This window comes from Pyrus communis, chromosome 5 (genome assembly GCF_963583255.1).
Source record: "Pyrus communis chromosome 5, drPyrComm1.1, whole genome shotgun sequence".
In the NCBI taxonomy this organism is placed as follows: Eukaryota; Viridiplantae; Streptophyta; class Magnoliopsida; order Rosales; family Rosaceae; genus Pyrus; species Pyrus communis.
In genome coordinates this window covers 24,517,706-24,532,758 of record NC_084807.1, presented here as the reverse complement: position 1 = coordinate 24,532,758, position 15,053 = coordinate 24,517,706, and the positions used below count along the sequence as shown (strand labels likewise).

At 37.1% G+C, this 15,053-nt stretch overlaps 2 protein-coding genes across 2 annotated transcripts; both read right to left on the bottom strand.

The window, feature by feature from the left end:
* Positions 1 to 6,485: 6,485 nt before the first annotated feature.
* On the bottom strand, positions 6,486 to 9,391 carry LOC137733785 (PHD finger protein ALFIN-LIKE 2). Its single transcript, XM_068472968.1, has 5 exons — positions 9,266 to 9,391; positions 9,124 to 9,156; positions 8,488 to 8,710; positions 7,114 to 7,231; positions 6,486 to 7,006 (listed from the first exon to the last, which is right to left on the bottom strand). The coding sequence occupies exons 1-5, from the start codon at positions 9,351 to 9,353 to the stop codon at positions 6,758 to 6,760; spliced, it is 711 nt and encodes a 236-aa protein (XP_068329069.1). The 5' UTR covers positions 9,354 to 9,391; the 3' UTR covers positions 6,486 to 6,757.
* Positions 9,392 to 10,118: 727 nt separating this feature from the next.
* Positions 10,119 to 14,971, bottom strand: LOC137733784 (protein SMAX1-LIKE 8-like). Its single transcript, XM_068472966.1, has 3 exons — positions 13,630 to 14,971; positions 12,592 to 12,835; positions 10,119 to 12,207 (listed from the first exon to the last, which is right to left on the bottom strand). Exons 1-3 carry the CDS (start codon positions 14,790 to 14,792, stop codon positions 10,372 to 10,374), a joined length of 3,243 nt encoding a protein of 1,080 aa, XP_068329067.1. The 5' UTR covers positions 14,793 to 14,971; the 3' UTR covers positions 10,119 to 10,371.
* Between the last annotated feature and the right edge of the window lie 82 nt (positions 14,972 to 15,053).

Genomic DNA, 15,053 nt, shown 5'->3' with positions numbered 1-15,053 from the left:
ATTATTGGAAGGCTGTCGTTGTGTTGTTGGTTTATTAAAATTAGTGAATGTTAATTTATCTACGAGGATTCAAATTGCATCTAATGACACGTGACAAGACTATTTTGTCTTACTTTGTCACATTGATTGTGGTAACTGGTAACAATAAAATACTTTGACATACATGATATATATATATTCATGTCTTCAATCTATTTGTGGGAACGAAGATCCTCTCCGGATCTTCTTCGTGAGGATCACAGATGTCTTTTAATCATATCCGTTCATCGTATATCATGCACCTATAAATCATTGTAAATTTTTTTATTTAAAATTACATATAAGCAGTACCTGACGAAAACTGATCGCACGATGTACAATGAACAGATGTGATTGGAGGATTCCCAAGATCCTCACAAAGAGGATCCGAAGAGGATCCACATTCTATTTGTGGGGAGGTTTTTTGTTTTTTCTTGATTAAGTTATAAAAAAGACAAACGTAATAAACGTAAATTATATTTTGTATTCTAAAATTTAGGTGCAGTTGCAACTTCCAACATAATTTTAAAAAATATTACAATGTCAAACAAAAACTTGTGTTTTAGTTGCAATTTCATATATCAGTTAAAAAATCGGTTAAGTGATAATAAAATATATTTAAATAATAAAAATATATATTTTGTGCAATAAAAAAACAAGAAGATGATCTGTTCATCTTCTTCTCCTCCTCCCGGCTCCCTCCCACATTACCAATTGATGATTCCATAATAAGGATGGTGTTATCCATACACTCATTTTTATCTTTTACGTACTTCAATCAATCCTAAACCGTCGGATTGAATGAATTGAAGAAGATCAATAAATAAAAATTAATAAAAATGTGGAAGATGAAAAGGATGTGGAACAGCACTATCCTAAAATAAAACCTTAATATTTGGAAAAGGCATTATAGGTATTGGATGCTACATAACTTCAATTGATCATAGCAAATTATAGTGTCCTCCACCACCGATAGTCTTTGACTCCATTAATTAAAATGTACGATTTCTGACTAGCTCCTCCATCTACTACCTAATAATCATTAACATATTATTTAACATGCAAAAAAAATTATATTTGTCATTAGAGCCAAGAAAAGCAGCGGCTTAGCTTAATTATCATGTTTTACATCTCATTTTTAATGACCCAACCCTCTTCTTACTGAACTTTATATCGCACTAAACAAAAATATCATTATTTATAAAGAAAATACGTGTTCATTCTTTAATTAGTTGTTATAATTATAGAACATTACTTTTATCCCCACATATATATATATATCTCTCATTTCTTGCAAATCACGTACTTATAGTTTTATACAAAATCGTTCCACTTTTTTATCTTCATTTAAATATTATTTTTATAATAAAATCATTCAAATTGGAAATTGTTTATGCATCTAAATATAAAGAATATATTGACAAAGTGAGTACAAATAACATATTCACGATGAACCGTCTATTTATTTGATATTTAGATGACCAAGCGAACAAATTATGTTTTGTAAGGATGATCTTCATATGAAGATTAAGATATTAAATAGTATCAACTATAAAATTTGTACGATAAAAATGTGTTAATTGGAAGAGTGAGATAAATTCAACCCAAATACTTCTATTAAAAGCAAAGGGTGTGCTCTATTAGAGCTTCAATTTTCTATGCCTCAATCATGTATAAAAGTCAAGTGTCAACTATTAAGGTTCTTCTCGATCGATTGCGATTACATTTAACTAATAACAATTCATCACATGTTCCTCATTAATTAAGTTTACGAGGTACAAAAATCCCAAATTTATCTTCAATCTCATTTTAATATGTTAATTTGCAGAACAAATATTGTGGTCCACATATCGGCAGCTTTGTTGGTTTGAAATTTGGATCACTTTGATGTTTATTTAACAGCAGAGTTGCTTGTGTATTTTATAAATTGTGATGTCTGATGTGAGGTAATCCTTGGCGGTTCTGAGAAGCTGCTGGAGATGTGTGGGACCCCTTTCATTGTCTAATCATCAAAATCCAATAAGTTGTTGTTTTCTTTCTTTAAATTAATTATATTATACTAACCTGCAGCACGTGTGATAAATCTTTCGATGGCCACTAGTCTCTGCCGCGTTGGTCAACATCTCCTAATTTTCAACAACAATTCATAAACGAAGGTGGATTAATTAATCTTTCAATAAAACGATTGATCTTAATCTCCAATAATGAATCGTTTTGAATTTGTTTGGCGTTAAAGATTGAATCGGATAACTCATAAGTTTAATATATGTCAATAATAGGTAGAGGTGACAAATTTTTCATTATATTCAGTGTAAAAGATAAATCATAAGATATATTGATATCTTATTATTTTATGAAGACCGAAATGGCTAAGTTTTTGTTATGAATAACTTTTTTTTTTTTTTTTTTAACTTGTACAATACTTCTTTATTTCTTTATTCTATTCTTTAAAAAGAAAACAAACTAGTGATTACGCCACGACAGTCTACCATTTCAGAGACTGAAAATACTTATTAAGGCCTTTCAACCTTCCCTAACCACCATTGTGTGATTCATCGGCATCAGAATACTTACATTGAATCTAGTGATCTATGCAGTACAATCCAATTTTAACCACCAAACGAGCCCTTTGATTAGAGCTTATATGCAAGTACCAAGTTGGTTTTATATGATGGCTTGGCTTGTTTGTTTTTGTCTACAATCAATGGTCAATTTTCGGTCGCAATTACCCAATCTGGAATATTAAAGTGCTTCATTTCACTGCAAGCCACGTTCTAAAAATATCCATTAATTAGGGTTAGCTATCAGTAGTTGGAATTTGTAGACAAAAGAAGGACTATTGATCCTATTTATCAGTCGATATCAATCTGTATCAATCCCTTAAGCCTATGAGAATGCAGCAGCATCAGCAGCTTGGAAAGATGAAATTACCACCTTAACTATTAATCATATTTATCAGCAGATATCAATTTGTTATTGACATGTTACTATCATATCGTCGAATTTATAGCTCATCTGAACGAAGACATCTTCCAAAAAGAAAAGTGTCCTAACTTTCAACTATTTTACTTGTATGTATATGCAAGAACAAAGACATGTAACTTTGAATCAGTCATATAATTCAATGTTCCAACCAATAATTCAACCGTTATATATCTCATAGGAAGGATTTAAAATATGGAGTTTTAACGAAAAGTCCAAGGTACTACTCACTTTAACGAAAAACCACATTTTTACACTAAAAAGTCAATTATGGTACTATTCACTTTACCCTTTATTTTGTTCTTATCATTAAAACTCAAAGTTTTCAAACCCTTTTCATTAATTTTCCTTTTAAAATATCGATTTCTCTGGATATATTGACTCAACTTTACCAAATACTGACACATCAATATCAACCCAAAATAAAATAAAATAAAATCTAAAAGTTGTCAATGAATCACTGAAAAATCAGTAATATCCTTCACCCCGTCCCGTACTATCAATACCGGTGGCAATCCGTAGGTTATTGGTGAATTATTAAACCATTTACCTCCAAACAATAAAGATAAAAGATCAATATCCTTTTTATTTAATTGTAGAGAATGAATCTCGAGTTTTTTACCAAAAAATTAAAAAATAGAAAATAAAGGTTTTTTTTTACTCAAAATGGTCTCTGATTAACTCTTCAGTTTCATCTTTGACAATGAAAATTAATAGAAGCGATTTCTGAGTTTGTATACCAAAAATAATTTTGGTTATTTCATGAAAAATCTTTCAATATTCTCGTTAAATTGTCATGTGAATCACCATGTGACGACCTTTTTAAAGGTATTTTTGTCAAATAACCCTTCTACTTAACGAGGATATTGACAGATTTGGACCAAAATGATGGTGAACAAACTCATTCCATTGTCAGAAACTAAAAGGGGCATATTCAATTAGAAGTTTGAGAGATTTTAATTCTTTTAATGAATCTAGAAGTATTCCATTAGAATTTTAAGTGACTTTCAAAAATTCAAAATGTATTCAATCAGGATTTTAAAATAGTTGATTAAAATCCTTAAAAATCTAGATATCACCTCTCCCTATGAGATTTTGAGCTAATTGTATCAAAATTTCATACGGAATCTCTACAAATCAATTTTGTTTAAACAAATAATATTATCTACACTAAAGGCTTGGTGGAGTGATTTAAACCTTACATTGGGCTAACCATATTAATGTGGTTCAAATTTGCCTTTGGTGAGAACCGAACATAAGACCTCTCACTTACAAGTGAAGAAGAATATCACTAAACAATAGTACTAAGTGACGACAAATAAATTAAACTCTATCAAGATCTATGGATTTGTAAATCCATTAAAATTCCTGAAAATCCCATTTGAATACACCTCAAATTTGAAGTTATACAATTTCAAAAATCATTTTAACTAAAAACTCACAATGGCAAAGAGGTTGATGCATACAAATGCAAACGAGAGCGGGAGGTGACATTTATTTATATTAAGGATAATGCTAGGAGACAAAAATTTAAAACCAAATTTACAAGCTACACGATGTGTCACTAATGAAAAAAAAAAAACACGTTAATCAATACTTAAATTACATATCATTTAGTTTACAAAACTTAGTTGACGTATATCATTACCCTTATATTAAATAATCAAAGGTAAACCTAGCTATTAGTGGGCAAAGCCAATAGAGAGGAAGTTTCAAACTTTCAATGGGGCCTACATACAACTAAAAGTCCAATGAGCACGTGGCTAAAAACCAGCACGTTTTTTATTTGAGGTTGCTAATAATTTGTTATAATAAAGAATATTAAGATTGTGTGGTGGTCGGCAATGTCACCTGAATTTTCTTTAATTTCTTCTTTCTTTTTTTTTTACTTAGTCAAGGGTATCCCAAAGGCTTTCTAGGCCAAGGACTAATCCCTCCTGCGCATGTGAAATGCTCCAACTGTGTATTGCAACACAGTACCTGGTCATTTTGACAGTTTCAAAGGGAAACTGAAATATCTCTGCAAATTTTTTCAGTACCTAAAAAAGTTGCAAACAATTTTGTGATGACAACGTTTCCACAAAGCACGTGAACCAGACTTGGCGTCAACCGAAACAATCTAGAAACTGCTTTTGAAAGAGAGTGAGCTGACAAGATGGAAATTGGAAAATGATTTCAATTCAGAGCTAACGTTGCGGATATTTTGTTGCACAGTCGATTTTCTAATTCGAAATTGATGCAGACTTGAACGTCGTATAAGACCCGTTAACGCCACACGGCTTCGTATAAAAATATAGGATTCCAGAATCGAGCTTCTCAGTTTGGATTGATAATGATTGATTCTACTGTCATTTTATAAGATTTCGATTCTGTTTGTGCTAAACTGTATGTAAGTTAAAAATATTTAATAATTCTTGCCTAGTTTTAGTTTTAAAAAACGTGCCAAGAGAACTTTTGTTCCCAAATGGATGCACAAATAGGGGTGGGCAAAATACCCATGAGTTTGGGTAACTTCGGTTACCCGTCCATTTAAAATTTACGGTTACAGTTATGGGTAACTGTTTAGACGAACAAACGGTTATGGGTATAACCGTTTATCCGTGAAATTTAAATAAACGGTTATAGATATTACCCGCGGTTATAACGGGTATCTATCGGTTATGGGTATTATCCGCAGTTATAACGTGTATTCATTTACCCATTTAATTTAATAAATGTAAAATTTAAAAAACTAATCTTTATTTTTGTTTTTTACTTTTGTAACGAAAGTCATATTTGTTTATATATTGTAATTTTCAATATATAACGGTTATAACGGGTACTATATCTGCCATAGACTATATTCCATTGCCGCGCTATGTGCTTACCAGTGACTTCAATTCATCTTTGTTTATATATTTTGTATTGAGATCATAGAGCCTTCCCGGCATGTATCCATAGAAAGGAAAGCTATGAGGTGAAGCCTCAGTACAAGAATTGTCATATAACACAAAAACTTAAAACAAAATCTGGTCTGGACTAATGACAAGGTTCGAAAGAGAGTTTAGGACAGATACATACCATCATCTGAAATAGCATTTGTGATTCCAGAACTAGTTAGTTTTTGTACAGCCTGCTTTAAATTGATACCCGTTATAACGATATACTGGTAAGCACATACCGCAGTTATAACGAAAATTATGACAAATTTTTCTTTGGTAATTTTCAAGTTGTTAAAAAAAACATGTAGACGGGTGAAAAAGGGTAAATGGGTAAACAAAAAAAAAAAGGATAAACAGGTTCAAAAACGGTTAAACGGGTAAATGGTTATGGTTAAATGGGTACAAGATTGTAGGTATGATATAACTGTTTATGCAATTACCCAACGGGTAATCGATTATACGGGTATGAACATAAACAGTTATGGGTAAATAACTACGGTTAGCCACCCGTCATAACCATTACCCATTCCTATGCACAAGCATCATAGCACAATTCAGAGTCAAAAACCAAAAATTCATAAACATCTTTTAATAACGAAAATTTAAAATCATTTCATAAAATAACACGAATGAAACAAGTTCTATTTTGTACATTAGAGAAATACAGAGGAACATATATCCGAAGGGAGTAAAACACTAGTAAAAAAAAATACAATGGCGTCATGACCGGAACCATGGCGGCATAACCAGAGAGTAGGAGCAGAAAATGAATAACAACGGCCAGAGAGTATCTTCCAACCATACGTAAGTGCTCCTGAGGTTTTCGTTACTCATCACTACTTGCTCTTCTTTGTGCTGCAAGGAGGACATTTATACTGCGGAATCGATTCTGCCTTGGCTGGTGTTATCTTGACACACTTCCCATGGTACCACCTCTCACAGATGTCGCAGCCGATCCAAAACTCATTAGCACTGTAATTTCCTCCACAGCTTCCACATAGGGTTTCACTATGCTCATCTTCATCCTCCATATAGCTTGCATCATGTACCTTATTGTTGGTCCTCATTTGTCCGTCAATCGATCTCTGCAAACACACAAAGTGGGTCATAAGCCCAAATTTTGCACAGAGGGAAAGCATATCCATAAATCTTTCGGCAGCCAATAGTTTCCAAGAGAGAGAGAGTGTCTCACCTTTGAGTTCCTGGATTTACTTCCAATATCCCCACTGGGCTTGTCTTTTACAGGCTTCCTTCCAGTTACGACTTCAAAGATTGTAGGCAGATCATTTGTCAAGCTAAACAGACGCTTCCTGTTCCAGGATCGATGGCCCAGCAAACCACAATTTAGTTTCGTGATAATTTCAACATGTTGGTAAGGTAAAGAAAATAATTTGCATTAATATAAATGGTGGAACCAAACAGAACTACACTATTCCAAGTGCCTGAGTGATCAATATCCACTGAATCAGGGAGCTAGAAGCCAAGGCAGGAAATAATATAGGAGGGAAGTGAGAATGAAAGTTCTGAACTGGCTGTATGCGGATGCAGAATCAACAGCTTCACTTACGTACACTTACGTTTTATTGTCCAAGAATACAAGTATTCACAACTCATTTGCAACAACAAAGACTTTACTTTCTACCATTCTGGTGATATACATTGCAATTGGTTGTGCTCTTTTTCGGTCTCAGACAATTGTTTACATAAATATCAGAAACCTGTGCACTTAGAACTAACTTCCGAGGAATGTATAGCAATCTCAACAACTCAAATAATAGAGATAGAGGTCTTTTTTAGTCAAAGAAACAATCGTGAGTTCATCCCAGATAAATCAACAACGTGAATTCTTAAGACATTAAAGAAAATCTTGCACCAGGTCCATAAATAATGTCCCAGAAAATGCAGAATCTTTTAATTTGTATAGAAATTCAAAAGTATTTAGGACGCCATGCATGTATATATTGCAGTTTCCTGTACCATATTTGATCTAAATTCTAATGACTGAAAAGCACAACCTCATTTAAGGACCACAAAACAGAATGTGCATATGTAATACACGCATATGCATAAGAACTGAAAAGCTGTACGATATGTTTCAAGCAAAATAGGCAACCAACATATCTTTTGTAGAGTGACGAATGCTACTAGTTCCATAATAATTGGAAGAGGCACATTAAAAGGGGAAAAACAACAATAACACAACAACAGAGACATACGCCAAGAGCTGGTTCTTGCTAGGGTTTTCAAATAATCAACATTGACAAATGTTACAATATCACACCCCCTAAGTTTGTCACCATCCATTACAAGTGTCAGCCATCAGTTGTCATAACCAGATCTTGGGCCAATACTAATCTTTCGTGCAACCAGACAATAAGAGTTGATGAAATAGAAAGGAAACAATTTTGGAAAGCGCACGAAAACATAGAAACCTTATGGTAATATCCAGAATCAAATAGTACTTTACTTCCGCAGGTCGCAGAGCAAACAATCAAACATGAATATATTCAACATTTGAATATAAGAAAAATATCAACTCTCAACTCTAGGACAAGAATAAACAAACCTCTCATTCCGATTAAGTCGAGCACCAAAGTAGAAGGCCACAGAGAGCAACCAAGAGTCGCTATGTACTGCAATCAATGACAGCCAATCTTTACGGTTCATCCCATCTCTTGCGAAATTGATGCCCAGTGCAGGCTCAGGAAGCTCCGGGGGAACTTCCTCTGCCGGCAAAGTCACCTCCCACGACTCATCCGGGTGTCCATACAAGCACAAATTCTCCTTCTCTGAAAGACATATAAGTATAGACCGTTCGTAACAAAAAAGAAAAACCGAAATCAAACAGAAGTAATGTTCTACTCCAATTAAACTAAACCACCACTATAATACGATTAGTAGAATCAAAAGGCGAAAATCGAGCAACAAAGCACTTTGTTAGGTTACCTACAAAAAGCAGAAATCGAAACAAAACGAAGGCATTAAATCATGCTTGTTGCAACATTCCTCCCTAGTCAAAACCTATAACGACTATTATCCTCACTCGGAAAGTAAATTTGACACAAGTTAATCACCAATATGATAATTAACAGATAAATAAACATACTTATGCTCAAGCGGCCAAGCCTGTATTTTCACTCAACTTTCTCGGCAACCAAACAGAAAACTAACAACAAGAAAGAAAATCGAAACAAGAAAATACCTGGATCGCAAAGCGAATAGAACTCGTCCACATCTGGAAGTGCAAAAAGGAACCAAAAGCGTCAATGAACATCACGACACAAGCAATGCAGTATATGTATGAAACCGAAACGTAGAGAGAGAAAGAGAGAGGGAGAAAGAACCGTTGGTGAGGGCTCGAATGACGGCGGAGCGCCGGGCGCTGTAGTCCTTGAAGATCTCTTCGACGGTGCGAGGGCTCGACGATGGCATTTTTCCCAATTTGTTTGTAATTTGATATATATTTTTGTAAAAACAGTAGGGACGGATTAGATAAGGAGGAGACCCGGGATTTCAATTGGGCTTGGGCTTCAGATATTGGTAGTGGGTTTCTCATAATGGGCCAGCCCAATAATATAACCCGAATTTTGTAACGCATTTATTGACCACCGTGTTGACCAGCTCTGACCTCGTTAATAGAAGTGAATCCCGCATATGTATTAGAGATCGACAATGTAGTCAAGAAAGTTGGTTCAAATGGTAGCGCTCTTGTTTTTATTAGTAAAGATTAGTGCTCGAAATTGAGGCATCTTCTAAAAGAAGAGAAGTATTATTAGACTAAAAGTTATTTGGTTGAATTTGAATACTGATTTTCATATGTTAACACGTTGGGTAGAAACCGTCCTAAGTTAGAATCTTGAACTATAATTCTAGTTTTTAGTCTCGATTTTCAGTCACCGAATGATCTTTTGTGTTGGGACAATGGATTCGTTGAGATCTAGGTCATTTTCCCCTTTTAACTAATGCCAAAATGGCCGGGAATCCAAAGTGAAAGCACATCTCTCCCCAAATGTCAAAAAACTTCCCAAGTTCAAATCTTGAGGGGAAATTTATAAAACTAACTCGTATTTTAGCTTTTCTTTTTATTTTTCCAAAATTTAGAAATATAACCACTCAAGACCCTAAAGCTCGAGGCTTTTGAGACCCTCAAGCAATGCTTCTTGTTTGACCCAAAAAAAAAAAAAAAAAACCCCCATGTTGGCAGTGTTCATCCTTTCTCCGGTTTTGGCAATTGGCACATAGAAGACACAAAATTACAAACACACTTGCTACACATTATATATGATGCTCGAATAAAAGCCCACCAAAACCATATGGGATTACGAGACTTGCACAGACTGGCCTAAAATAACTGCAGCAAAAGGCTAAACAAAGCTTACAACAAAGCTACATATGCTACCTTCCTTGTACATCTACTTACAAATTTCCAATACTACACCTTTCTTGGCAGTCATTTTAGTACAATGCTAGGGAGAACATAAGTTTGCGGTGCTTGACGTTCCAACCAAATCCCCTCGCAAGTTTTAAGTTTTACGGTAGTGATTCTGTTTGAGTTATGTCGCTTCTTAACTTCTGCAAATGCCCTGCTGAGTACTTGCTCCACCCAATCTTCCACCACCCAAGACCTGTCTGACAAATATAGAGCTGCAAGTAGTTGTTCCAGGACTTCTGGATCGATTTCTAGCAGGCACTCTGAGTCGACAAACTTGTGGAAGCTATTCTTGATTTCCTTTGATATCTTCTCAGCAAGTGTGTCAAAATCGACGGGCTTGAATACCACTGTTTCGTCCACCTGATCAAGGAAGCCACGCAACCAGGACTTGGAGTTTTCAGATAGCCAGTAGTTTTCATAGCTCCCATCGTCTGTGTTTTCCACTGCATTTTCTTCAGATGGAAGGTTGAGATCCAGATACCTAGTTGACGTCTTGTTAGCCCGTTTGGGCATCTCTGAGACTTCATGCTGCTCTAGAGGTTCATTGACACCAACCAGTTTCCTTTTATTTAGAAAATGTTGATTCGTGGATGCCTTCCAGTTTTTGCTTTTGCTGTTGTCTTCAGAGGCACATTCAATAGTAATCTGCACAGGCTGCTCTTTCGCTTGTAAGATTCTTTCGTCGGAATAGTGGGAGGGTCTCTTCGTGGAAGTAAGAATATTGCATCCCTTTGAGAATGTCGAAGTTGTAACAAATATCGCATTATTGGTGCTTACTTGTCTTCCATGGGAATCGGAAAATTTACCAGTCAATAAAGCCTGGGACAAACAATTTTGAGTCACCACATCAGCCTTGTCTACATTTTCTAAGAAGACAATGGACAAGGGTTTCTTGCACAATTCTCCGGCAACATAATCAATAACCGTCTTACCTCTAAACCTGACGTCATAACCATTCACCAGTGGACAATCAAGATTTGTGTCTGAAGGGATCATTCTATCCTGAGAATTTAGATCCGCACAGATCAATTGTTCCTGGTTTCCGTATAATACCTCAGCAAGGGCAATGGCAATTTTCTTTTTACCATACCTATCAGGTCCTGTAAAATTGAACCATACATCCCTTTTGTTACTTGCTCCACGGAACTTTTCACTTCTAGATCGGCAGTTAGCTATCCTTTGGCTAATTACACTTACAGCATCAGTTTGCCAGCCAACCCTTTCAAAGAGAGCTCTAAAAAGCATCTTGACATCACTTGGATCAAACTGCCCATGGTTGTCAGGATTCGAGCAAGATGATGATTGAGTATAATAGAGATTCCCATTGACTAAATCAATATTAGAGGAAAAGCAACCCGAGATGTCCTGTTGAAGTGCTTGATTCAGATCTGGAGGTTTATTTGGTGTATTACTAGCAGGAGAAGAGCATATTCCTAACCCTAAATCTGTGGTGACGGAAGTGGTTGATGTGGCAGATGTTCCATCAACCACACTAGAGTTGGACAAGCAGGGTGACCTGAGGCCAGGCGACTCAAGATCTTCATCTTTTGAAGTTTTTTCCCAGACTTCGGAAGAGAAACTGTCATTCTTAGCCTTTGGAGGAAGGCTTGATTGTGTTTGCACATCTGCGGCCATGCATGAGTCTGCATTCTTGCACTCAATTTTACGTGAAGATATATTGATGGTGTTGTCGTGATTGCACCTTTTGTCTTCAGGAGACTGAAATCCTACTATAGTTGGAAAGAAGTTTGCTTCGGGCAGGGGACGAGAGTCGTGAAGATGTTGGCATTTATCATCCCATTTCTTTTGCAATCCTGAAACTTTGGCACTCAATAACACACCATCGTCTTTGGTCTGCACTGAAGAGATACAAACTAGTTTTCAAAAGAATAACGTAAATACCCTGTAGTTTGAAGTAATGATTTCACTGATAACTAGAAAAACAAACCCCCAAGATACCAGACTACATATTAGACCAGACACTGTCATACTGCATAAAGAGGAAGTATTATCGAACATACGGCTGCCTACTTTTAGCCAAAATGGGAATAATTCTCTATCAGTTAATGGACACTGTGGGGAAAAGGCTTAAAAGTCAAAAAGAATAAAACTTTACAGAATGCGTAATGCAAGTAGGAGTTCAGTTCGCATCATATATTCCCATTCCAGAGGTTTGGCACATTGCACAATTTAGACAATTAAAATCAGAATCGAATATGTATTGATTGTGATACACACCTTCATATCCAATCCCTTGTTTGTGCCAAGAGGAGCCATCTGCAACCAAGAAGGCAAACTAGCTGGGGGCTGACCTGCCACTGAAGCTGTAATACCTCCCATCGGAACAGAATACGCTTCTTGCTCACTTTTTTCATTGCCCTGATGATTGCGGGGAAACCATTGATACGAGCAACTTATTGGGAGCTTTAGCTCAGAAGGTGCTGAAAACAATCCACCAAATGGAACAAACGACTCCATCAAGCTGTAAGTAAATAATGACCAGCAAACTGTGAGATTCAACAGGCATCATAAAGTCAGGATTTAATCTGAAAATACAAGTTCTATACACTTTTGGCATGCAGGATGCACTTTTAAACTTCTTCCCCAGTCTATTAATGATTTAGACTGGGGAAGAAGTTCGATGCGATGAAGAAGGCCATAGGATTGTCGTGAAGAGAAAAGGACTTGGCCCCTAGAGACTTTAAACTTTTCCGAAGACCGTAAACTTCAGGGAAATATACATAGATAAAAACGTTTTAGAAACCTTCATTAAAAATTAGAACATTTTCGCTGCAAGGGAACTTAATTAGCAATAAAATACATCTTAGTGTCCCTCTCGTGCACCTTTATTGTCTGTTTAGTGTCTGATCAGTGCGAAGGTTTTGCTTTTCAGGGAAGATTGTCAAAAAATCTTGTATAAATAGACATAAAGTCGCAACGTATAACTCGATCTTTACAAATCTTTAATTAGCGAAAGAAAAAAAAAAATTATGACAGAAAGATGTACAACTCTCACATCAGATTAGCAAAGAAATAAATTATGGGACTAAATTGTATGGGAAACTACATCCAGAGCATCTAAAGCAAAGGTAACACAAATTTTATAATTCATTCAGAAGCAAACAAAACATAAAAGGCTTCCACATCCACATATGTTACCAAACTTAAAACTGATTAAATTCGTATGCTTGACCGCTTGCACCCAAGTTCGAATCTTTTCGCGAAAAAGTTGAATAAAATGAATGTAAAAATATAGATTAGGAGGCAATAAATCACCTGGACCTGGGATCTGATTCAGCCATGGAAGCACCTCTGAGAGAAGTGATGGGCAGAAGCTGCAAGTCCCAGTCTTTTTCCACAGAGGGAAACCTCTCCACGAACTTTAAGTAACTTCCATAGCTAGCCGTTGCACCAATCAACCAAATTTTCCCGCGCTGAAGCTCCAGCAGCCTTGTCAACTCGGTCACCACGTGACTCACTGAGTCAGCCACCGCGTTCTCGGCCACAAACGACTTCAAGTCCCCAATGTTCAGAACAATCCCAGGCCCCAAACTCTGCTCTGCGACCCGACCCACCTCCCCGAACCTCAAATTCACCGACCCTTCATCGCTATCCGCGGTGATAAACTTTGAGACATCGTTTTCCACTGAAATTACAGACAACCCAGACAGGTCCGCCGGCAAAACGCCGCCGTCTCTTTTCTCCAGAGCCTCCACGAAGCTCTTGAGTGCGTCGTGAGCGAATATGCCCACAAGCAGAGGATTCCGCACTCTGTTTCTCCCGAGAACCTCTCCTATTCTCCTCGAATTCTCGTCCCCGTCAGTTAAAACGGTTCGGGTCGGGCGACCGGGGTCCGGGTACTCGGCTAAGTTGCAGAGAAACAGAGGATGGTGGCCTCTGGAGCGCGGGTATCTGAGAATCTGAGGAAAAGGGCGTAAAATTGCAAGCTTTATTTCCGAGCTCCGAAACCCCGCTTCAGCGAAGACCCGACTGACGACAGGGTCGTCGAGAATCGACAGAATCAGGTGCTGGAGCTCCACTTTAATGGCGGAGATCGAGGACTGCTGCGAGAGCTGGTGGTATAGGTGGTAATTTTCGGGCTGCCTCCGCTGGTTGGCTTGGGACCGTTTGATGGCGGCCATGAGCGAGTTCGAAACGGGCGGGTCGTCGGCGAGTTGGGTTGAGGAGACCCTGTCGAGCGAGACGCTGAGGCAGAGCTCCAGAGCCTTGAATTGCAGTCGGGGCGAGTAGGCGGAGTTTCGGGCGCGCGCGCAGGCGTCGCGTAGCGCGGAGGACGGGATGGAGAGTAGAGCGGATATGGCGTGCAGTGACGTCGTTTGGCCGTGGCCTCTTCGGCGCGCGACCGCCACGGCCTCGTCCAAAGCGTTTGCTGCCTCCGGCGTTAGGCATTGCCTGGCTACAGTAACCGGCGTAGGCATCGCCGCAGAGCATACAAATTTCACAAATTAAAAAACAAAACTTCGCTACAAATTCTATATTCTCCTAAATGCTCGATTTTATTTACGAACAAAATAATAGATTAAAGAAAATAGATAGCTCTATTTTTTTAATGATTTTTTCATAAATTTGCAGTGAAATTTGGGCATAATATTTGTAAGCTTGTCGAGTAGAGTGTCTTGTGTGGCAAAGTGTTTCTAATTATTTATTGGTGTTCTTGAGCGTGGAGGTGTGGGCCCACA